The sequence below is a fragment of the Borostomias antarcticus genome, assembly GCF_949987555.1.
Source record: "Borostomias antarcticus genome assembly, chromosome: 25".
Lineage (NCBI taxonomy): Eukaryota > Metazoa > Chordata > Actinopteri > Stomiiformes > Stomiidae > Borostomias > Borostomias antarcticus.
In genome coordinates, this window is record NC_140258.1 from 8290723 (window position 1) to 8316994 (window position 26272).

The following is a 26272-nucleotide window of genomic DNA, read 5'->3' on the forward strand; positions in this document are numbered from 1 at the left end:
GCTGGTGGACCTCTTCTAAGCAAAAACCCTAATGTGATGCCACTCCATATTTGCTGTGACTCAGTGGAGAAGACTATGTTTAGGGGCTGAACTCGAGCCCTCTGAGACCTCCAATCCGTCATTCAGAGTGGGGGTAAAAGTTATTAGTGTGGCCAATGGATCCTCCACGCCCTGCATGACTCCCTGAAGCGGGCTAGGAAGACTGCGGCCGACCCCACCCACCCTGGCCGCAATCTCTTCATACCACTCCCAGGAGATTGCGGTCCATTAAGGCCAAGACCTCGCGCCATAAAAACAGCTTCTTCCCCGTGGCCACCAGCCTCATCAACAAGGCTCGTGTCCCCCTCTGACCACCCGCCCCCCACTCACACACACACCCCTGGCAATATATGCACAAGGCCTTGTACAGGATTGTACTGTACATAGCACACACATATCATGTCACACACACTGTATACATAAGCATAACACACACATTACACTTTGTACACTCTCTGTATATACAATCACCACACTCAATTTTGTATTTTGCGTTCGTATTTTGTACAGCGCATTTGCACTATCCCGTCTCGTCCCTGCACTCTGTCCAATGTTGTCTCCATGTTATGCACCATTGACCGAAGTAAATTCTTAGTATGTTATTAACTTCCTGGCAATGAATGGATTCGGATTCTTATCCGATTCTGAAGGAGTACTCACTGTGAAATGCTCCAGGGATTTGTAGTTCTCGTCGAGGTAGACGCGGGCCCTGTTGTACTCCTTCATGGCATCACTGGACAGCAGGTCTCTGGATGAGGCAGTACACAGAGTTACTGTACAGACAGCATACGCATGTACCTAGATCAGGCACTACTTGGGGGCTATAGTATTACAGTAGGTCATATGAGCTTGGAGCACAGGCTGTGAGGCCATATTGGGTTATTGGGTTATCATTCGTCATTTATTATACCTGCAATATAAACATCACAGCGTTCGAAAACTAGATCCTCCCATAAATGTCATCATGTCATTTAAAGCAGCAATAATTGATTTTATTTTACCACTGGATGGCGGTAAGGTAATTGCGCAAACTTGTTTACAAACCAACGGCCAGAGCCATATACTGTAAGGCACGGTGGGGCGGAGCAAAGGCACATTGACAACACAGGCAGAAATACAGGAATAACAACAGCCAGACAACCGGTAGGGGTGAGTCACTGAAATAGGACACTATAAGAACACTATGGCTCAATTAAACAATCGGATATCAGGTGGTTTTAATTAGTTTTGACAATATGCATAAAATTAATGAATGCCACTTTAACTCTTGAAAACCAAGCAGAGAAATGCGGTTGGTGTCTCAGAAGTCACCAGAGGGGGAGTAGTTCTTCCATGTACACAGTTTGTTTCCAGGATATGAGGTCAGTGGGTGTTGTCTCCACTCATGTAGTGTGACCACAACTGTAAGCTGGGCGGCTACTGACCTAGAGAGTGAGAGTGACCTATGCAAGTGAGGATACAAGGGTACTTACTTGACAAAGGAGTCCACATGTGACATGGAGGCTTCAAAGTTTTTGCCGCCCACTTCTTGACAATGCAACGCTATGAAGTGGGGCTTGTGTGATTGGACTGTCTGTGAAGCAGAGAGAAGCAGAGGGCACAGGGTTAAACGTAGAACAGGGCAGCGTTTTTCCATCACAACCACCTGACCAAGAGACTACTAGTGACAGCCCGATGTAGCTGAGACCCTGAAATCACGCCCTCTGCTGGATGAAACCTGTCAAATGATATCAAATGATGTCATAGCTGCATCTATAGTCAGGTCTTCATATGCACTGAGTGACCTAACCTGACCAGCAAGCGCTTACAGAGGCCACAATGACCAACCAAAAAACTTTTTTTTTTGTGTGTGACACCTACGCACGCATGTGTGACAAACACACACACACGCACGCACACACGCACACACGCACACACACACACACACACACACACACACACACACACACACACACACACAAAAACACACACCCACGTATCTTGGTATGTGTGTTTAATCTGTCATCAGGAATGTATCATCTCACTGTAGCAACAGTGACTGAGGATGTCATCAGCCAGTATACGGTAAACCCTTGAGGAAGTACACGTACCCGGCACCCTGCGTCTGACTGGGGAATGTCATGAGCTACTGTAACGCTATGGACACAGGAAACCCCTCCAGGATATACACACCCCACCACCCTGCCTGACCCAACCACCTCAGGGCTGATACAGTACCATGTCAAATACGTGTGTGTGTGTGTGTGTGTGTGTGAGAGAGAGAGAGAGAGAGAGAGAGAGAGGAAAGAAGAGAAATCCAATCAGCTAAACATTAATTTCCTCTGTGCCATAGCCCACAGCGGAGTCATGTGACCCCCCTAACGGCGAGGTGTTTGTGAGTGCACCGGACGAGTGTTCCAAGGTGCAGAACCGTAACGGAAAATCTATAGAGGAGTGAATTACAGGCACTCACAGGTCGGCCTGCGGATGGCGAGCAGGGACCGTAGATCAATGTCCCCCCGGATGTGTGGTCCCCCTGGGGCGTCACGCCAGGGACAGTCCCAGGATCCGAGGCCTACTCTACCCCCCCCCCACCAGCCCACTCAGCCCCCAGCTTGCATTATGCTCAACTACAGGCCAGATCAAATAAAAGTAATGTATGGCAATAACGCTATGGATTTCCCATCAACCTATGGCTTGTCACTTAGCTGGATGACCTGGGAACTGGGCCCTAGAAACCCAGGTTCTCAAACTTGGAAAGATTAGTGGACCTGTCAGCTTCCACTGAAAAGGTCATATGCCCCGAGGAGCTTTAGTTAAACAATATTACGTGTGTGTGTGTGTGTGTGTGTGTGTGTGTGTGTGTGTGCGTGCGTGTATGAGAAAGTGTGCACAGTATTCTGTTTGTTTTTCCGATCCATAAAACCCCAGCACCAGCTTCACTCACAGACTCATGATCTCATTTCATTACCGGAACTGCTACCGTCCCAATGAACGACAAAATCTACCCTAATTCAAACTTTAAACGTTTACAACGCCAAACAACTGTCCTACTTCTGTCCATCTTGCGCACCGAGATCTTGTTGCTTTCCCATTTATTTTCCCATTAACCATTACAGCCGCTATAAAGCTGTTGTCTCTGAATATGGCAGCTATAAAACTTCAACGCCGTGAAGCTTGTGCACACAATTCTGCCGGCCTGAAAACCCCGCGAAATCCCGACAGCTGCTACCGTGACGGCGAGCACTGCCAAGAGCCAGGATGTTGTGGGACGGTGAGATGTTTGTCAAAGAGGTGCGTCCCCCGTCCCCACCCCTCCCTCATCCTCCTCTCCCTCCCTCCCCGTCAAGGTGTTTGGGTTCCTAGGAGGTTCCCTCCTCCCGTGACGCAACGTCCCGGACGGTCCTCCTGGTTTACAGTCCAGAGCGGAGTGAGGTCAAACAATTGACCTCGTACCCGCTGTCAGAGAGAAATGATCGGCCTATAGTCTGTTAGTGTAGTAGTGTAATGTAGTAGGAAATGTTATTCTATGGCTCTTGTCTGCACTACTTCTGTCGACCCCTAGCTGACACTGTTCTCAGCTCTGCGGTGTTGCTCTTGTGATGACTGTATGCTAGCAGTATCCATGAATCATCATCATCATCAATAAGGAACATTTTGATCGTATACCAATAAAATTGTCAAACTATATACTATTTATATTATATACTGCAAGTTATTATAGGCCTGTGTGTGTTCGTGTGTGTGTGTCTGTGTGTGTGCACGTGTGTGCCTAAGTGTATATCTGTATATCTGTGTGTGTGTGTGTGTGTGTGTGTGTGTGTGTGTGTGTGTTGATGGTCTTCTAGGGAAGTGTAGGAGGCCTGGACTTGAGTCAGTATTACTGTAACTTAGCTCTACTGCATCAATGCTGCACCTACATGATTGGATGGAGACTACTCTCACCGTGTGTGTGTGTGTGTGTGTCTGAGTGTGTGTGTGTGTGCGTGCGTGCGTGCGTGGGTGGGTGGGTGGATATGTGCTGTGCGCGTGTGTGTGATTGTGTGTGTGTGCGTGCGCATATATGTGTGCGAGTGTGTGCGAGGGATGGGTGTTTGCTTGCATTGAGTTATGCTTATATCATTTTGCTTGCCAAGTCCCTGTTGTACATATTGCACCAGAATGAACAAACCTTGAATAAACAAGCAGTCTAGCTTGAGAAAAACACACAAACACAGAATTCTGAGAGAGAGAGAGAGAGAGAGAGAAAGAGAGAAAGAGAGAACAGCACTTTGACACTGTGTATCCCTTGTATAATTTCACATCCAAAGCAGAGGACTACAGAGCCATCAATATAGGCCTGTCTTTACTTGGGTGTATGGCTGTGATCGACAAGTGTGTGTGCGTGTGTGTGTGTGTGTGTGCGTGCGTGCGCGCATGTGTGTGTGCGCGTGTGCGCGTGAGAGAGAGGTAGCGGGTCAGACATCCTGTCCCTCAGCTCTGCTCCCCGCGTTTGTGTTCCATCTCTTAAACTGTTCATTTTATTTCTCGCCGTGTCATCGTTCTTCTTTCACGCGCGGCTTCTGATTTGCTTGTGTCCAATTTGCTTACGCATCGCTTCCGGATCGCCAGGTCTTAGTTTTACATACTGCATCTGAATGACACAGAATAAACCTGCAGCCTAAGCAAGAAACATACACACACACACACACACACACACACACTAGGGATGAGACGGTATACCGTAAAACCGTGAACCGTGGTATAAAATGTCCACGGTATTAGAACCGTGACATTCTCTGTGTTTACGGTATTACACAATGCTACTGAAACTTCACATTTCAAGTTGCTTGCAACAGTTAATTTTGTAATTTAATATAAGCTTGCTATTAATAAACTGAGCTTAATTACAATAGTGTGTATTTTCTATCATGTGTTGCACTGTAGTTCCTTCAAAGTAAAATACTTGTTTTTTGTGTGTGTTGGGGAGGTGAAATGCCGTAAACCGTACCGTGTAACTAGATACCGTACCGTAATGCAAAAATCCATACTGTCTCATCCCTAAAACACACACACACACACACACACACAAAGTGGACAACATAGGGGGTAAAAAGTAGTGTCCGACCGATATGCTTTTTTTAAGGCCGATCCGATACCGATTTTGGGGATTGTTGCAGTGGCCGATACCGATACGACACCGATATTTTGGGCCGATATTTGTGGCCGATATCCCAATATTTGGTGGCCGATGTGGTGGAGGACAATATTAAATTCACTCGCATCCCTCATAGCCAAACGTCGTATATTGCTACATTGGAAAAGACCTAACCCCCCTGGCACAACTTCTTGGTTGAAAGATTTAATGTATTTTCTGCATCTAGAAAAAATCAAACACACGGTCAGAGGATCTTTACAAAGATTCCACAGAACTTGGGACCCCTTTCTCTCCTATTTTACCTCTCTAACTTCAATAGACACTTAATTCTGACCAATACCTCTATTTATTTATTTCTCTGTCCTTTAGCTATTTACTTTTTACTTAGTTATTGTACATTTATTTTGTTTTTGTTATTTTTGTCATTCAAGGAAAAGTGCTTTGTACCTCCTGGGACATGCGGGTGGGTTAGTTTAGCGCGGTTCATTGAGTGCTGTTAATTTTTGTGTTTGTTTTTGCTTTTGTCTTATTGATATGCTAAAACTGCCAAACTTCCCATTTACTGCTGACTTGTACTGTTTGTTACATGTCTTGGAGTTTGCACAATAAATCCTTTTTTATTTTATTTTTTTACCGATAGCCGATATTTGTAAAAGTGTGAATATCGGCCCGATATATCGGTTAACCAATTAATCAGTCGGACTCTAGTAAAAAGCCCTTGCGTTTGCGAACATCTGGACAGAGGGGCTTTGATGAACTACAGTAATGTACTGTAGGTACTCAGTCCTATTTCATAGCTCCCGTTTAGAGCTGGAAAATGAAGTGAATGGAAGAATGAAGGGATGGGGGGATGGGGGGAGGAGGGGAGGGGGGGTTGAGTAAGCAAGTGAAAAATGAAGGAGTGAGGGGGCAGAGAGTCGGAGGGAGAGGTCAGATGGCCGTCTGAGCTGAAGCGCCCGATGCGGAGCTCCAGAGCGCGTCTCTGCGCGGCAGGTGACTGGACGAGAGCGGGAACATCCCCGCCGGCCCGCCGCCGCAATAGTTTCCCATGCAAATACCGCGGAGGGGGTCGCCGGCGGCCGGCGATGCAAAGCATTGTTTATACTACGGCTCCATATCACCGGGGCTCTCTACGCTGGAGCACGTGGGGGCAGGCAAACGAGCTGCTTTGCTTACTGCTAAGTGTGAGATGACCTGCCGTCTGGCTAGAAAACGCGCCTGGCGTTTTCTGCTTTGCTTACTGTAAGTACGGGATTACCCCTCCGGCTGGGCGGGAACACCTGTGTATTCTAGTAGAGTGGCTGTGATTGAGCTCGATGAAGCGCAGACAGGCTGCGTCATGGAGGGTATTAATACCGTGTCAGGTGTTACTGAACGTGCATACTTCTGCACAAGGACAGGGACTGCACAAGCTGCATGGCTGCTAAATTACAGTGTGTGTGTGTGTGTGTGCGTGTGTGCTTTATGGTACTGTAATGGTCACATGTACTGTATGTCAGTAAGCAGGCTTGATTTACTAAGATCCCAAATAAAGCATGCTTAACTCAAGAGCATAGAGTATAGTGAACAGTTGTTAATTTTCTTACTGCGGATGACCCACAAAGAGTAAATGCGTGAATGACGTCAGGTGCAAACATATTTAAATGAGGGTTTTGCATGTTTTAAATTGACCATGGAGAGCTTGAATGGAAACCTGTCAGGTTCACAGACAGCAGTCCTGAAAATACCCTGGAATGACCCAGAGGCAAGGAAAAGCAGAGTACGTTTGGGCATTGCTGGTGCTGTATTGTGTGGCTCTTTCTTGTGACCATCTCTAAATCATCTGGTAGATGATCTAAAACAGCACTGCAGAATATGAACTACGCTCTAGTTATTTTGGTTTCTGACACCAGTGGAAAATAGCGGTTCTCGACGTATTCTTTGATTTTGTCTCTTTCTCGCTACAATGAGTGCAATCATCTTTCTGAACACGTTGTCTGGTTAGGACCTACATGTACTCTCCATTCATATTAAAATAGAGATCCATCTCCTTGTCCCATACTTTAAGGCTTGGTAAATCGCATAAGACACACTAAAATTAATCTATTTACATTTTCTCCTCCCACTATTTTGCACGCTCACGTAGAAAAGCTCAAGCTTGCATATTCATCAGGGCAAAGATACCAAAAATGCCCGTTTGAGTGATAACCATCGTCAGTGCTGACTGGTGGTGTTCCTGGCAGTGAGGTGAGTTTGCAGTCTGATGGTTTCCATGACGTCATCCAACAGCTTGCTGGCATGAGCCTGCAGACCTGGCTGCCTCATAGAAAGACACCTTACTCTTTCCTTCCTCTCTCTCTCTCTCCCTTTCTCTTCTCTCTCTCTCTCCACACAAACCACATCTATCCAAACCAAGGTTATAATAGTTTTGCCTTTTGCATTAGTTTTTATTTTTATAATTGTTTTAACTTTTTGTTTTCTATTTCTGTTAAGTTTTAATTTGTTTTCAAAGCGTTTTTTTTTTTTTTTTTTTTAAATGCTTAGTTTTAGTTTAATTTTTATTCGTTTCATTATTCGTTTTAGTTTATTTTTTTCTTCTGTGCTAGCCTCGTGAGACTAACCTGATCAGTATGAAACAAACTATCTGCCGCACGTCAGGTTACTTCTGCACAGGGGCAAAGCTAAAAAAGAAAAAAGAAAATGGAGGATAGATTTCATATCCACCCACATATCCACTGGCTTACTGTATGTAATGAAAAAGACTAAAACTTAAGACATTTTCTCTATAATTTTAGTTCATTAGGTGGGCTCGCTTGTAGAAGCTAGCCCAACTTGTGATATTCCCACTATTTCTTTCTTTATTATTATTCTCCTCAGTTTTTTGCCGCTTTATAACTTCTTCATACTGCTAAAAACTTCATTCAAACTTTTAAATGTTCATGATGTTAAGCTCTTTGGTAGATGTATTCAGATTTTTGATATTTTTATAGTTTTTTAGTAATTTAACTTTTAATTAATTAAGCAATGAACCACTTGAGGCCGTGTGTTATAGTGATTTTATAACAGCTAGGGGGCGTTGTTAGGCATGACACGAAGCGGATCTGATTGGTCTTCATTCGCTGATGACAACTGGCGGATCCTAAAGCATAAAGCCTTCATTGTCCAGATGGACATCCGACAATATTTGAAGAGGAACAGAAAGTAGAATGATGTTGAGAGCAGTCAGGTAGGCTAGCGTATTGCTTCCCCCGGACCAGTAAACTATGTTCGGGCAAGTGCCTCATGCAATTGTCTGATCGGACAAGTAAAAAATAGCCTATAGTTGAAGTGTGATAAATATGTAACGTTATCTAGAAAAATACAGTGTAGAAACATGACGTGGAGCTACACATGCACCCAGTAGCATGGCTTATGTTTGAGCCGAAGCGGAGCCTCCATCTACGTCAGTCAGCAAGCATAATTTGTCAATGAGACGGCCCACACCACAAGCGCGAGTACCTACAACATGCGAATCAGAGGCGCTGCCCTGACTGACTGATTGAGCGACCGTCTTTGCCATGGTACTGTATGAACAGGCCGCACACGGCTAAAACCCAATTCTGCCTGGTGCAGGAGCGTAGAATGGCAAGTTGTGCTTTTCCTACTCATCCATATGTATTCAACATGGGAGGGTCGAGGGACAAGTGCGAGTTTTGAGGGAGAAACTGGGAAGAGATGCGCAAGGAGAGACTGGTTATGTATTCCATTGTATGTACCTGTATGATATAGGATTCCATGGAACAGCAGCAGTCATCTCCTCAGCAACAAATATAACTAGCCTAAAGATACCACATCAGTCCTCATCAAATAAAATCAGATCAATATTTGATACACAGAGGCAACACAATACGCTTTATAGAGAGCAATCAGGGGATGGACAGGGTCCTACGCAGAGCCGGCCCACCCTATAAGCAAAATAAGCGGCAGCTTAGAGCACCGGCCCCTCCCCGTGGCCCCAGCTCACTTTAAATTATTAGAGACCGCACTGTGAGCAAACATGTCCAAACGGATTTACCTGAGCGGTGCAGAAAAAAAGAGAAAAAAGAAAATTGAGTGCCGCAAGAGGCAAGCACTAGGTAATGTTCAGTGGTCTGTATTTCTACCAAATGATGGACATTTAGGATTTAGCGACACAAGTGTCGCTAGCCTAGCTTAGCTGACGCTAGCCTAGCAGCAAGCTAGCTAGTTTAGCTAATGCTAGTAGGAGCAACCACAACTGTTAACAAATGTATCTCTAAAAGGCACACTTGTGTCGCTAAATGGGCTGCACCTTGCTGCACTGTCTGCATGCATCCTCTTAGCTAGCAAGCTAGCAGCAGCCAGCAGGACAGGCAAGGCAAGCCTCTGACTAATGTGTGTGTGTGTGTGTGTGTGTGTTTGTGTGTGTGTGTGTGAGAGAGAGAGAGAGAGAAATGAGGATTTAAAAAGGTGTGTGTGGTGCTTGATTGGTAACGAAACCTACCATTCAGTAAGAATGCTGTATCCTCCACTTTAATAAAGCATTATTGGTAATTAAAAAATATTCACTTTCGCAGAAGGAGCATGGCAGATGGAAGATGGATGGATGGAGAAGGAGCATGAAATATTGAATATACTGAAATATTTTGGTGGTGGTACTGGTGACCAAAACAGTCGTGATGAAAGCACTGGCGCGTAGGGCTGCAACTAACATTAACTAACACTTATTTTGATAATCGATTAATCTGTCAATTATTTTTTCGATTAATCGATTAATCGGATAAAAACAACGTTTAAAAACGGTTGTTTTTTTTACATTTTTAGTAGCCTTTAATGTGAAGTTCTCCCATACTTTGGATGATTTCGGTCGAACAGTTTTCTCCGCCTCCGCCATGATTTGAACGTGGCCAGCTCCGCAAGACAGAGTGGTGTGCGTCAACAGGAAGTAGGTTTGTTATGGAACAAGACCCAACGAATCGATAATGGGAATTCGTCGGCAACAAATTTCATTATCGATTTTTATCGATTTCATCGATTCAACGTTGCAGCCCTACTGGTAAGTGAAAATTGATTGTTTGATGTATCTTGTTATCTACTCTACATAGAATGTTCTATATATATATATATATATATATATATATATAATTATCCCACGCAGCAGCTGGTGATGAATCCAGTGCAACTCCGGGCTCAGATAGAGAGGATGATGTTGTAGGTAAGTTAACTTTCTTATTGTCTATATGTCATTGCCATTAATAATCTCTTTGTTTACAACAGATTGGTTTATTAAATTTGATTAGATCAAATGAGATTTAATAAATATGTTGATCTATGTCTGGATAGCTCTCTGGATCTCTATTTCTGAATGTCTGTCTGGATTGCTCTCTGGATCTCTATCTGTGGATGTCCGTCTATATGTTGTCATGGTAAATTAATACGGTAGTATGTCTTTGTTTACCACAAATTGACCTTATGCATGATTTAGGTGAGATGATTAAGATGTGCTTTTTCATACCAGGGCCGCCGTCACACCACACTAACATGAACTCAACATCCTCAACCCCTATGGCAGCTGGAGAAAACAGTACTGCACCTCCTGGTTTTGGTACAGATACCACCAACGGATAATGTTGCTGGTAAGTTAACTGTCTCTATGTTGCCATGGTAAATGTATTTGTTTTTTTTACAACAAACTGACCGTTTGGCTTAGATAAGATGATTAAGATAATCATTTAAAATTACAGACATCAGAATTAAGAAAGTACAGTTGGAAAGTTTCCTGTTTGTTGCTTGCCACAATGTGTTTATCTGTGTTGTAACATTAAATTGTGTGTACACAAGTAGCTATAACAACTTAAAGGGAGAGCAGGTGGTGACAAAGTGAGTGAGAAAAAGGAGAAAATACTGAATGACATCACAATATTGTAATCCTAATGTTAATTTAAATTATGAGATATTCCTCTAAATCTGGCTAAAAAACATCCAAATATATATATATTTTTCCCGGCGGCATCCAAGGGGCCCCAAACCAATATCCTGCTTAGGGCCCCCAGATGGACAGGGCCGGCCCTGGTCCTACGCCCACATTTTCCAGAGGGAAGCAAAAAAACAATTCACCCAAGGGCCACCCGAAAAATATAATGAAGCCGTCAATTACACAAAGGAAGCCTAATTGTTATGCACAAAGCACGAGACTGCGGACTGGCCAAGTCACTGTTTACGCTGCGTACATTGTGGTTTGAGGGCGGTCACATGCGCTGCTTACGTGACCAGCCGCAGGTTTGGTACATCCAACGTAAAATGAGGAGGCACAGTGTGTGCTTTCAGCTGACAGGCGAAGGCGGTGTGTGTGTGTGTGTGTGTGTGTGTGTGTGTGTGTGTGTGTGTGTGTGTGTGTGTGTGTGTGTGTGTGTGTGGGTGGTGTGTGGGTGTGTTTATCAGGGACCCTGGCAGTCTCCCAGTACTGTTGAGCTGACACGCACTAATTAGGGCTGATTAATTCACCTGAGAGGAGCGTGCCACTTTCATTGGCATGGAAGTCAACCACAGTCCGTCCTACAGTACAGACATAATGGTAGGGATGCTTCCTGTAAGACTTGATGGTCCAGAGATGTCTCAATGTTTTTCTATCTGTGCCTTTCTCTTCCTCCTATACTGTGTCTTTATCTGTTTCTCTCTCACTCTCTCTCTGAATGTCTATTTCTTTCACCATTTCTCTCTCTCTCTCTCTCTCTCTCTCTCTCTCTCTCCCCCTCCCCTTCCTCCTTCTGGTGTCACACAGCGAGCAGCTGTCTATCTGATGGCAGACTCACTTCCCCTGTCACAGTGGAAAATATTGTGGTTAGTCAAGACTTTCCTTTGTAGATGAAAGGTGAGATATGAAACATGACTGCTTGCACTCTCTCCTCCTTGAGGCAAGCCGTGAGAAGCCATGTTAGGTAATCTTCCAGCTCCACTCTCTCCTACAGTGGGTCTTTTCTGTGTGGCACAACTGGTAGACCATGGCGCTATCACAGCTCAGATAAAGGGTTAAGTCGGGAAATAGTAAATGGAGTAGATTTAAATAGCGCCTTGATCCAAAATGCTTTACAATGGCCTCTCTCATTGGGAGCAGGTAGGGGTTCAGTGTCTTGCCCAAGGACACTTCAACACACTGCCAGGAGATGCTGGAATCAAACCGGGAACCTTCCGATTCCCAGGCGGCTACTCATGAGCAGTGTTGGGCAGTAATAATATTACTTTCCCCAGTAATGAGGGGTGTAGCGAGTTACTAATCAAATTTCTAATAAGTAAAGTAATGATATTACTTTTAAAAAGGGTAATGAGTAATAACTAATATATTAAATTTTTTGAGTAACAAGCCCAACACTGCTCATGAGCCACTGCCACCTTTACTCATCTAATAGTACACATACTCACTGACTATACTGTAAATCACTTTGGATTCAATATGACATTCTAATGCAGGGGTACTCAAATACAAATCCTAAAGGTCCACAGTTTTTTCCTCCAATAATCCAATGGTCCGTCTTTAAGAAAGCAATAATACTACTCACTAATTCCCCATCACCACCCTCCAATCAGTTCGCACACCCACCCAACAAGGGTGAATCAAAACATTTAAAGTCCTGTCTCCTCTCCTCTCCTGTCTCCTCTCCTCTTGTCTCCTTCCCTCATCTCCGCACCTCTTGTCTCCCCACCTCCTGTCTTATCTCACCTCCTGGCTCCTCTCCTTCAGTCTCCTCTCCTCACCTCCTGTCTTATCTCACCTCCTGTATCCTCTCCTTCAGTCTCCTTTCCTCACCTCTTGTCTTATCTCCTCACCTCCTACTGTATATCATCTCCTCCTGTCCAATTTCTTCCTGTTGATTTTTCTGGTTCTTAGCTCTGGATTCTCAGGAAAGGTCGCTTCAAAATTACTGTTTTGTTTCAGTGACGTTTCAAATTGCTACTTCAGCGGAAAACCTCCCAATCTAGCAACACTGCCAACACCAAACCCTCAAACCAGAGGACATTCGAAGTGCTGCTTGCAGCGGAGAAATTGTAGAATTCTGACTCGTTGCATCGCGGTGATGTCTCTGAAATAATGCTATGAAAAGTATACTTTGCTCAGAGTCCAGAGACCGTTGTGGTTCGGTCCGAATGTGGAGTCTGGACTTTAAGGATGGATGTTTGAATGTGTGTTGGGACAGGAGCCGGGGCCCAGTACCTGGTAGAACTCCCGCAGCCATGTCTTCTGTAGGTTTTCAGGCTGAAAGAGAGCAGAGAGACAATTCGTCACTTTTATGGCGCCAGAAAACAATTAATTCACGCATCAGCCGAACTTCAGCTGAACACTTCTGCTGCGGTGGCACAATGTTGGGCAACTGATCCTCTTTTCTTTCAAACTGTCGTCTTCTTCCGTCAGCGGGGTTATGCGTTCCCCTTAGTGCACACAACCACCCACCCACTCATCCACGCACACACACACGCGCACACGACCCATGCACGCACGCATACACACTCGGGGCACTTCCAGTATGAAAAAAAACAAATGAGGGCTTGTTGGGCATCAGTCAAGTCATGGAAATAACGCTAAGAAAAAGTAGCGAAGGCGTTTGTGTTTGTGTGGCTGTTGAGTTTAAGCAGCCTCCCTCCAGTAGCTTTTGTCAATGGACAGGTAATCTCTCTCTCTCTCTCTCTCTCTGCACTAAGCTCTCGGTATCTGTCAACAACCGTCTCCCCCATTCTCCCCGTCTCCCCCTCTCTCCACTTTAAAAGGCCATTCCCAGCTCTACTAGACTTTATTTCATTTGCGCGTTGGAAATGGAGACAGAGCCTTGGGCAGTCTACCATTTAAGGAGAGATCTCCCCATGTCCATAACTGGGGTCCGATGTGAACTGCTGTGTGTGGCGAGTTCATTCTAGAGGGAGAGAGAGACTATATTAAGAGTCTGTACTGGACATGTGCTGCCTGCCTATTGACAGCGCACAGCCCAGTAAGACAGTGCTGCTGAATCGTCAGATCACAACAGCACCCGCAGAGCGAATTGTCATTAGGACGCTCTAAAAATACTCCCATCGCTATGGCAACCTGGAAAAAATATTGACCTCTCTTTTCGTGTGATGTCCACGGTCTGACCATGCAGAAGTCCTTCATTTTATGTCTGAAACAAGCTATGCCAGCCTCAGGAATTGCCCCTTGGGGATAAATAGCATTGTTTAACTGAATTGAAACACACTTTGATGGTATTCTCCTCTGGGCCGGCGTGGCTTCTGGGGTCTGTGTTTCCCACACATGCTCCAGTGTGATCATCAGGGGCCAACCTCTGTTGATGTTTCAGGGAGCACCTGAGTCTCTCCAGGACTCAACTAGAATAAACTGGTGTGTGAACAAGTGTTTGTGTGTGTGTGTGTGTGTGTGTGTGTGTGTGTGTGTGTGTGTGTGTGTGTGTGTGTGTGTGTACGTGTGTGTGCATGTCTGTGGGTGTGGATGTGTGTGCGTGTGCGAGACAAGAACTATCTGTGTCCCACAAATGTCTGTGTGTGTGTGTGTGTGTGTGTGTGAGAGAGAGAGAGAAAGAGAGAAAGAGAGAGAGAGAGAGAGAGAAAGTGTGTGAGAGAAAGAGAGATAGGAAGGGAGAGATAGGGAGAGAGAGAGATAGGGAGAGAGGGGGGAGAAGGAGAGAGAAAGACAGAGAGAGAGGGAAGAAGGAGAGAGCGACAGAGAGACACATGGTCCTAGCCCTAGTTTCAGTCTTAGCCAAATCAGTGCATAGGGCTATATAAGGACATGAACACTGGACCGTGTCATTAGTCACACGGAGAAAGAAAAAGAGAAGGGGTGGTATAGAGAGTGAGGAGAGGAAGGGAACAGAGAGAGAGAGAGAGAGAGAGAAAGAGAGGGAGAGAGAGACTCAAACAGAGAGACAGTCAGGTGGCTTTAGCCTTTGTTTTCTATGGCATAGGCTAAGTACTGAACATATTTTCTACTGTGTGAAGACAGGTGGAAGGTAGGGGATCCATGTGCACCTGTGTCTGTCTATAAATCTACTATATGAGTCAAAGAATGTTCCAGATCCATACTGCCAGTAGCTCAGTAGGTAGAGTCGCCGCCTGGGAATCGGAAGGTTCCCGGTTTGATTCCAGTTCCTCCCGGCAGTGTGTCCAAGTGTCCTTGGGTAAGACACTGAACCCCTAACTGCTTTGGGCGCTGTAACATAGCTGCCCAGCATTGGGACAAAATGCAGAGACAAATATCCCCAATGGGATGAATAAAGTTGAATTATAATTATATTATTATTAGGCTACCTCTGTGTAATTGACTGCTTTAAATTATGAAGGCCGATGTGGTACCTTTAGACTGGTTGTATTTGCTGTTGTTGATGGTTTTAGGTGACGATTGCATCAGTATACTGTATCATATTTCCAAGTGCACTGATTGCGGAAAGCCAATCATTCCCGCTATCCCTGGCATCTATTCATTTTCTAAAGCCAACAAAACCTTGTAAATGCACCTGATGGGTGCCAATTGCAGTGAATGTCTGCATTGTGAATGTGCCAATTTTGTTGCCACACTCTACATTATAATGGGTTTTAGCTAGGCGATGTGCGGTCTGTTCGTACATACTATGCCATTTAGGCACACAAAATTACACCTAAAACGGGAGCTAAGCATGTTAGTACCTCTACTCTGTGTCATATGATTATACTTTTCCATACAATTCCCATATATTCCCAAGGAAAGTTTCCTTTTTTTAACCCCTGTGTGCGTGTGTGTGTGCGTGTGTGTGTGTGCGCGTGTGTGTCAAGGTTAGAATATGATTCTCGTTAACAGTGATCCTCCTACAGTTACACTGCTGCACACTGCCATGAAAGCCCATTCCTAGCCTGTGGGATATTTATAGGTCTTTCCATTGTTTAGCTCTCTCAAGGAACTGTGATTGCCATTTCAAAGAGGCTATGTGTATAAAAACCATGTGCACACGCAGGCACGCGCACGCACGCGCACGCACACACACACACACACACACACACACACACACACACACACACACACACACACACAGTTATATGCAGCTCCACTGGATTAATTAACACAAGTTTATAACAAGTCTGGACTGTGTATGGGTGTGCGAGACTGTGGCCAATTTGCAGTCACAGACATTCGCGTTTATAGGGCTGGCCCCACTGTTGCGGTCAAGCCAAAAACCACCACAGCCAAAAACTTAATAAGAGCTGTTCCTGACCACAGCACTGAGTGATCACGACAAGCTTGCAACCACCCCCCCCCCCCCCCACCCGACAAGAGACTTCCACACACAAATGAGACAATAACCGCTCTGTTGACAGTTTCACACGCAAATCCTCAAGTCATCGCCAGGAGAGTTCTTGTCCTCACAGACCAGTGATGGAGGAGAACAGGAGCCCGAACAAGCTGAAGTCGGTGCTCGTAGTCAAACTAATTTTGGCAGGTGAAACTCTTTAAAGCCCATCTCTGTTGAGTGCAATGGCTCGGGTCCTGGGGAACCGATGATGACCTTGGTTGGGGCGGCCCTAAGTAGGGCCAGGGGCCCCCAAGGGCCCACCTACAGGCGAGGGTCCCAGAGAGGACCGGCTTAATATAGGAACAGGGCTTCTCTTCTGTGAGATAAATCTGCTGCCCTGCACCTCCTTCCCACACCTTATCAAAAGTTAATTTGCAGTTAATTAGAGACAGGCTAAATATAGGCTTGCCCCCGTCTGTCTGTGTCTGTCTGTCTTCAGGGCCCACGCGCTCTGACTCTTCTTTTCTCTCTACCTCCTCTGCGCTCTTTATTTCTGTGCCCATCCATCTCCTCTCTGCGGCCGATGCCCTACTTCTCACACAGACTGGGGAATTAAAGACTCTGGCTTTGGTGAAGATCCCACTTTTCAAAGAGGTGGATTCTTCGAAAGGGTTGTTGAGAAAAGCTCTGGCTCATGAGCTTTAGCTGGTGACCTAGAACTGTGTATACGTAGAGCTGATTATGAGAAGATGGGGAAAAAAGTAATTTCAGAAAAATTATTAAAATTATGACCGTTTCCCCCCCCCCCCCCCCCCCAGCTGTCGAAAACCATGCAACTCTCCATCGTCATGCTGACTCCGTGGGGTTGTCTTTCATGAGGTTGGTGGGGGTCCCAGACTCCTCACTGGTTTTCTGTGTTTATTTGTTCATCTGGTGTGTCAGCAATAAGGTTGTATTGTTCACAATAATACCAATACACAATAACATGATCCCTTGGTGTATACAGTAGTATACCACATTAGTGTTGGTGCATACTACATAAACATTCAGGTAAATTAATACTTAAATGAAACTCATTTAACATAGAATATTAAAATAATTGTTTAGGAACCGGTATTGAAATCAAGAACCGGAATCAGTACCATAAACGATGCCGAGCCCTAAACAGAGATCATGACCTTAAGGTTCAGACAAAACAACAAACGTCACCAAGGTTCTCTCCTGCATTTCCCCATGGCGTGGTGTTCCCTGGCGGAGCTGTACTCTAGTGTCCAGAGTAAACAACGCCGTCAGAGAACCCACTGATCAGCTGGGAAACGCATGGCCACCAGATCAGCCTCCTCGCGCCTCATACAGTAGGTCACGTCCTCCTTCCTCCATCTTTTCTTTCTCTCACTCCATTTCTACCCCTCTGTTTTTGTTTGCATGATCAATCCCTGCCATCTTCACCCCACCCCCCACTGCTTCTCTTCATCTCAAGCTGTCTACTCCCCCCCCCCGCAGCTCTGACTCTCTGTTTTCTCTCCTGTCTCCCCAAATGACAGGGTGTGTAAGTGGAAGGCACAGTAACAGTTGTTTAGACCATGTGTCAGTGTGAGGTGAGGGAAATGCAATAAACTTAGTTATTTTTACACTTTCCACTATAAAAAACAAAAAGGCCAGACTGAAGTAGGCGGGCATTTCTGAGTCAAATCCCTTCATGTGACCGCGTGGCTGTCCCCCCACCCCTCCCCACCTCAAAACCCCCGTCCACCCACTGCACTTACTGTAGCCACTGTAGCATACAGCCACAGCAACGCTAGAGGCGAGCAGACGAGGGGCCCTCGAATAGGCTGCCGTTACTTGGATACACGGGTATGAACAGAGACACAAGGGTATGAACAGAGACACAAGACAATGATAATGTCTGTGTGTGTAAGATACCGTAGGCGTTGGCAGGGAGAGGCTGTTGTGAGGAAAAGTTGTGAAAGTCAGTCTGCAGTCCTCAGTCTCCAGATAAGAAGATGAGAACCAACTGAACCAACCAAAGAATAATGATTGAAGAATGTGCCCTTCGTCACACTTCAGGATGTCCTGTTCTCTCAGTAGTCTAATCTAGTTTCTCTGGAGGACGTGCGTCTATCATCCGACTACTCTGATCATATCTGAGGCGTTTCTAAAAATGTGCGAGCTGGAGGTAATAATCTGGTCATGTTTTTCTTGTGGAACAAGTTCTGCTGTTCAGAAGAAAGATCACTTGTAAATAAACCTGAAAAACTTAGTTGCCTAGTCAAATCAAAATTGCTTCAATAGGAGAATACATCAACGTTGGCTCCCACTGTTAAAAAGGTTTGGAATGCCCCTCCAAACAAAAAGTCTCCAAAAAGTACAGTTCACAAAGTGATTATTTTTATAACCCAGGCTGTGATGTTGTTCCAAAACTCCCTGAGCTTCCCATAGACACAGCCTCACAGGCTATCCCGTCACCTTGATGTTCTAATCACAAAGAATACATAACATTGCAGTGTTTCCCCTAGGATGGAGTTATAGCAGTGGTTGTGATGCACACTTTTTTGTGTGTACTCACAGTAGTGCGCCCTGCGCCTAAACTTTCTCCAACTAAACAAAAATAAAACTGAAGTAATTGTTTTTGCAGCCAAAGATGAACGATTAAAAGTCAGTGCTCAGCTTCAATCAGTAATGCTAAAAACCACAAACGAAGCCAGAATTCTTGGTGTAGTCATGGACTCTGACCTGAATTTCAACAGCCACATTAAGTCAATTACAAAGTCAGCCTACTATCACCTGAAGAATATATCAAGGATCAAAGGATTTATGTCCCAGAAGGATTTGGAAAAACTGTCCATGCATTTATCTTCAGTAGACTCGACTACTGTAACAGCATGTTTACAGGTCTCTCTAAAAAATCGATCAGACAGCTGCAGCTGATTTAGAACGCTGCTGCTTGAGTCCTCACTAAGACTAAGAAAGTGGATCACATCACACCAGGTCTAAGGTCTATACACTGGCTTCCTGTCTGTCAAAGAATTGACTTTAAAATACTGCTGTTGGTTTACAAAGCACTGAATGGCCTAGGGCCAAAATATATTTGCTTTCTGTCTCCAGAGTTAAAACCAAACATGGAGAAGCAGCGTTCAGTTTTTATGCCCCACATATCTGGAACAAACTTCCAGAAAACTCTTGGTTCTTTTAAAACAAGCCTGAAGACTTTTCTTTTTGCCACTGCTTTCTAAGAGGAGTTATGTTTATCTGTATACTGCACTATAACTTGTATTCCTGTACTCTATTTGTCCTGCTTTTTGTTTTAAATGTCTATAATGTCTTGCATTTTGTTTTAATGCTTTTAATGTCTCATGTAAAGCACCTTGAATTGCCCTGTGGCTGAAATGTGCTATACAAATAAACTTGCCTTGCCTAAGCACTTTTCCACGGATACCTACGACTGCTTCGAGCACTTCGACCGCTTCGAGCCCTGCTCCGGACTCATGGGAACCCTCCTCAACTGGGAACCCTCCTCAACTGGGAATCCTCCTCAACTGGGAACCCTCCTCAACTGGGAACCCTCCTCAACTGGGAATCCACAAGATCACACCTGATCTTACAAATCTTGACCAGCAAACGTAACCATGAATGATACTGTTCTTCTTGTTTGCTGTGCTACTTAACAGTTGTCAAAACTAAATACTGTACCAATAAACCAGTTATGCTAGCCAGATAGTGTTCCCAAATAAATGTTTAAATGCTTGTTTGAAACGTTATTTGACTGCCTGTCACCATCCAGACATGAATGACGGTCCCAGCTTATAGCTAGCTAGCTTCAGATGAACAAACAACATTGTTAACACAACAATATAGTAAATAGTAAGCTAATGTACTAGCTAATCTTTATACAACTTGTGCATTTGTTAGACGTTTCTGTCGATGCCCCCCTGCGGTTAATTGAAGCTACGGAAGAGGAAAACACCTGGCCAGCGATCCCCGAAAATGTCAAACAGATTTACAAGCAGGGGTTCTCACAGACGGGTGTGTGAATTGACCTGGATATGAAGCGTCGGTAGCGCAAAATAATATCTCAGACGTTAGTTTCTGAAGAGATAAGTAGGAGCCCTGACACCTCTACCTCGCTCCTCTCTTCTCACAGCTACAGTGGTCATATTTCAACAGCAGAGGTACGGTGCATATAGGGGAAACACTGCATTGCTTACATACTGTACCCTGTTCATCTAAATTCATACTCTGATATTTCATACTGTGATACGTATTCCATAACTTTAGTCATGATAGCTAATAGTTGGGCTGTGATGGCTGGAACCATGGGATGGGATCCCTCAGTATTCCGACAGCATGTGAATGTTGACACACCAGTAAAAAGGAGGTTATTAGCTTTCAAGGGGCCACGCGGCCGTCTAAAAATACCCTCCCTTGATGGAGGGCTTCATTGAGGTGGGGCTCGAGGGAAGAGTTGGGAGGCAACTGTGCTACCAGCAGGGCGCCACAGGGGGGAGTATGGTGAGGGGGGGGGATCTCTGGCTGACACGCAGCTGCAGTGCTCTTCTGCTCCTCGAGATCCAAAATGGGAGGAGGAGGAGCATGAGTGACTACAGGCCTTACGGTGTGTGTCCTTCAGCACATTATTATGTTAACTCAGAGTTGTCATTAATTCAGAGTGGCTTGTTATAGAATTAATTAGAGCAGATCCATTCAGAGAGCGCTCAGAATTAGGTCTAAACTCGGAATGAGCCTACCTCCTCTGGGGTCTCCCGAGCCCCACAACAGTATAGGGCCCTCGGGGGTCTGGGCTTGGGGCATCCAGTTAAGGTGACATGGAAGCATGCAAGCCAGAATAGGGTCTCCTGAAGACTAAGAAGGATGTACTGTTGTGTTCAGCCTGTCTGTGGAGACAGATTCACAGACCCCCTGAGAGGGAATCAATACTGCAATCAGCCAGACTGACAGGATAAGTGTCATGCAGTGCAGGAAATTACAGCACTCAGAAGAACCACAGCTGTGTGGTTGCGGGCATGCAGGCTCTGCGTCACAGCCAAGCAGTCTGCCGGGAGCAGCCGGCCCACACATGAGTGCTCTGCAGCTCCAAAACGTCCCTGGATCCTTTCTTGCACCAACAGTCTAGCCATCACCATGCAGCAAAACACAAAACAAAACACACGTGACTGGACCACAGACCGGAGAACACGGTGCAAAGTATTTCCCTAACACTTGTTACTCAACAGAGATGCTAGGTCTTTCACACCAGCACGCTGCAGACTGCTACTGTATCTACAGTAGAACCTCTGCACACCACAGCAAGGTGGAAACGTGGAACATTCCCTAGTGTTTTTTTGTTTTGTTTGTTTTTTTATTCACAGTGAAGTGAGTTTTAATTGCTCCTGAGTCCATGTCCAAGTTTGAATGTCTCATAACAGTTCACTGCAACACTTTAAAGGTTGTGTGTAGAATGTTGTGGTGGAATTTTGTGTTTTATGACTTGGCAAAAATGTTTTAATTAGTGCATAGTCCCATGAAAATGAGAATCATTATTTTTTTCATTACCTTAGAATGAGCCCTTTATATCTACATATGGAGAGGATCCTTCCACAGAGGCCGCCATGGTGCCGGTCTGCAACCTCACCACTAGATGCCTCCAAAAATCACACACTGCACCTTTTAGCCAGGGATAGACTTTCCTGATGCGAATTTTCTAAATCGTTATGTCAGTGAACCCCTCACACAGCATGACCAAAAGTTTCCACACCGTCTCAAGAAACGATCAGACGTTATGATGTGCATGCTCACACTGGATAGTGTGTCAGCCACGATTGGTTGTGCTGTGACTTGTGGAAGTGTTGTGACCAACAAGCCCTGAAGCCCAGAAGCCATGATTTTGGGTGGCTGTATGTGCGGATCCTATCATACCAGCACTCTCACTTCATGAGCCACAATAAAAAATTCTCACAAGAATTCAATTTGTAGCCTGGTCTTTAGAACGTAGGAGCAATTAGTCGCTGATCTTTGACTCGACTTGGCTTTGCGATGTTAGGATTCCTCTACGACTATACAAATGAAATGAGCCTGCGACAGCAAAGTCATGGCAAAATCACAGTGTATCCCAGGCTTTAGACAGACGTCAGAAGACTATAGGCCCAGGCTTGAACATAATGACAGGAGTCAGTGAAGCTCCCATTGAGAAAGAGATGTGATTTACAGCATGGAGCTGACGGGCAAGCCCATGCCAATAGTTCACCCAAAACCTGTCTGAACAAGAGATCTACTAGCAACTGCTCCCATTCTGCCAGGAGGGTCCAACATTCGGGGTCTGTCTGGAAGACAGCCTTATAAAGCACACAACCAGAGAAGAGTCGACACGGTTGAGAAAGGGCTCCTCAGTGTCTGGGAGCTCACATGCCCATTGATTATCCTTTACGCACAATGTATGGGGCGATGCTGTGTTGGAATTACAGGGTGGAACTGAGACGGGGCTGATATCATGTAGTTCCTGGTGTTAGATCTGCGAGCCCACCACAGCGCCGTAACAATGCACCACAAAAGTGCAAGCAAAGAGGAAGGCCTACTGTATGTTACCGCAAAGACATCTTCCCTCTCACTTTCAGCATCATATTACGACAGCTGCAGACCATGGCTGCTTACACTGTCTCTTGCTCAGTATTCTAAAATAATTGCTCTTTTAGAATACTGAGCACATATTCAACAAGCATGTCCATGCAACAAAATGGGATAACAATTGTCTTTGGTAATTGCTCCATTATCCTCTTGACATAGCCTTCTCTTTTTTGGAGGATGAGAAGTATGACAAAACCCCCACAGTTTTTCTACAGGAAGGTTTGTGTTATTGTCGTCTTTTTGCAGACCTCCTACTGTAAAAACGTTGTACCGCCAGATCTGGTCATAATCATGGTAAGTCGAATGTCTCCAAAAAGCAAACCTGCTAAGCATCACAGGGAGAGTCTACATACGTATCCACACTTTCTGCACTAACTTTTATACAGACCAGATGCCACCAGATTCTTCCACGGCCTCTAGAAGACTTGATGGGTTTCTGTAATCTTTGAAGGGCAGAGAGGGCTTGAATCTAGTTGAATGGGAACTTCAAAAGTTGTGTCAGATAAAGGTCTGGGGCCTAATCCCAGTGTTTATGCTGGCTCCCTGTGTTCTCCATCTGACGGAACAGCAAGACTAAGGCAAGAGCTGAACTGCAGAAAGTCTTGACGTTATCAGAAAACTATGATTCATAACTCCCACGGCCAACGTTTCCCAGCTACCACCACTTCGGATATGAGCATTTATCATTCGCAGGCCTACATGTTGCGTCACTGACCTCAGTGACCTGTCAAGGGGTTAAAAACTAGGAAAAAACGATTACCCATGTTCACAAAGGCCAACACAAACCTTTTAAGAATGCAAAGACGTAAACAGAAAGAAGCATTTTAACAGATGTCACTGAGTGGCGGAGGCTCATTTTTAGACAAGGAAGATAAGGGCCCTGAGAGGAGGAAATCCTCTACTGTCATGGAAAACAAAGACCCCATCCTTTAATAGAACAAGACATCCTTTGATATGGGGACTCCATCCTAGCGTAGAAAAACAGATGACCTGACCCTACAACCCAGCACTAGAATAGGAAAACAGATTACCCGACCCTGCTACAAACCAGCACGTTCATGGAAACATATTCAAAATGTGACCTGGTCTCTAGTATGAACAAGCTTACGCAGTAGCTTAGATGATAAACTCAAACAGTCCTTATCTGCATGTACCCAAAGTCCTTATGTACAAAACAGACTAAATGTCTCCCTCTTTAGACATTGTCTTCATTGCGTCACACTCCCCACACCAACCATATCTGTTGCAAAAGATAAGTCAGCTGATGGGAGAGAATCACAAAGATGTCAACCGCTCATGCCTTAACATTTTATGCCATCTTACGTCACAACATTGACGTTAGTGCTTACACACCCATTACCTTTGAACTTTAACCCACTGTCAGACCCAACGGGGTCTAAAACATCCATATCACAAGCACCAACTAATCTACTGAAGGGGAATGACGTCTCACCATTCCTGAGGTGCCATTAAGAGATTGTATGCAAATCTGTGCACATTTTCAAAGAGGAAATAATTTGAAACAAGGACATACTTGTATAATATATATTATAGGCATATATTTATAATTCATGGGAGGAGATCTTCAGGCTGTCAAAGATTTATATAAAATAGCTGCACCACTTTCTCTGGCTTCACACGGATGCTTCTGGTCTCCAGAGAGGCCTGTACGGCCATGTTTGATGTAGGGCTGTACAAAAGGTATTGCAATATTTTTTGTCACAATTCTGTATCAAACTTCATCGATAAATAAAAAATATCAAGCGCAAGGAAAATATACAGAACGAGACAGGAATATAGACAAAATGAAGGACAGAATTCAATCACCGATACATTATTCATGTCATAAACTGATTTAAAATGTCCTCCGCCCTCAGGATCACCTCCAGGGAGCGGGGGATGGAGTTATATTTTCTGCTCTATTTTTAAAATGTCAGTAAATTATGTACTGCAATACTGCATTAAGTATTGCAATGTATCACCGTATCGTATCACAATGTATCATGACAATTGTATCAATCGTATCCTGTGTATTGTGAGGTCCTTGACAATACCCAGTGTCCATTTGGGTTGCCGCAGTTACCAGTGGTACCAGTGTTCGGGCATAAGTTACAGTTTTTTCATCAAATAAAAACACTTTAATTTGTAAAACAGTACGCGTGTTATCCATCCTTAGTGACGAAGGACTACAATTAAAACTGAAGGTGTCGGCCTCTCCCTCGCTCTGTGCGTACAAGGTGAGTGAAGCTGAACACAACGCAGAGCAGCACAGTCTCACATTTCACTGTTCACTAAGGTGTGGAGTCTATAGCGATCAGCCCTCTGCTTCCTTTGACTTTCCTTCTTTGCAAACTTTTAAAAACTAGACAGAAGCAACTGTAGGCCTACAAATGGTCGTGTTGCCATGTCTGTTTAGTTTTTAAGCAAACAATTTTCGAATGTTCTTAAAAAGCCTTTCAGATGTAATTTTAGTTTGATGCGCATGGCAGAGCAGAGCCAAAAAATGAAATGAAAAATGTAGCCAAGTGCTCGCGGTGTTACCGGTAATACCAGTGTTGTCATGAGTTTATTAGTTGGTGGGAAAAAAATCCACACCCTGTCATCCATAGTGTCCATCTCCTTGAGTCCCAGGAAAGAGGGAGACAGGAAGAGAAGGAGAGGGAGAGAGGCAAAGTGAGTGAGAAGGTAGGAGGAGGATGAGGGTGGAGAGGGAGAAAGTGAGAGAAAGAGATGGAGATTGATGAGTTTGACGGAGCATGACAAAGAGATGTTCCAAAGAAAAATGAGACAGAGAGAAAGGTACCATTAGCATGAGAGAGAGGAAGCCAGGAAAATATGCCAGTAATCTGGGTGGAGGATGAAGAGTGACTATGTACACACTATCACACGTGTCTGTACATGAGGTCCTTGATTTGGCAATGCTGTGCTCCAGATTTGTAATCCTCCTGCATCAAAAGTGGGCGCTTCCTATCCATGCACACACACACACACACAAACAGGTAGACAGACAGCAAACAGCGCATTGACTTTGATTTCCTGGTAAATACAGTCAGAGTGAACTGTACATCTCACTCACAGGCAATGCTAAACAGGAAATGGTTTGAGAAGAAGAGAGACGTTACTATATGTACCGTTGGAGCCTAGGTCACGTTTCCCCTCAGGTCATGATGTGAATTCGACTTCCTGGCAAGAACCTGACTACTTCCTTCCTGACCACTGGGCTGCCGCTCTACCGTCTCTCCGTTCCTCCAGGCCCGCCTCTCTCCCCTATCCTTAC

At 44.8% G+C, this 26272-nt stretch overlaps 1 protein-coding gene across 1 annotated transcript in view; it reads right to left on the reverse strand.

Moving 5' to 3' along the window:
* inpp5a (inositol polyphosphate-5-phosphatase A) overlaps positions 1 to 26272 on the reverse strand; it is a 132770-nt gene that overhangs the window by 77006 nt on the left and 29492 nt on the right. The window contains exons 2-4 of the mRNA XM_084458534.1: positions 13341 to 13382; positions 1512 to 1612; positions 700 to 787 (exon numbers count right to left, since the gene is read on the reverse strand). Coding sequence (XP_084314660.1) covers positions 700 to 787; positions 1512 to 1612; positions 13341 to 13382 — 231 coding nt within the window. The remainder of the gene's footprint in view (positions 1 to 699; positions 788 to 1511; positions 1613 to 13340; positions 13383 to 26272) is intronic.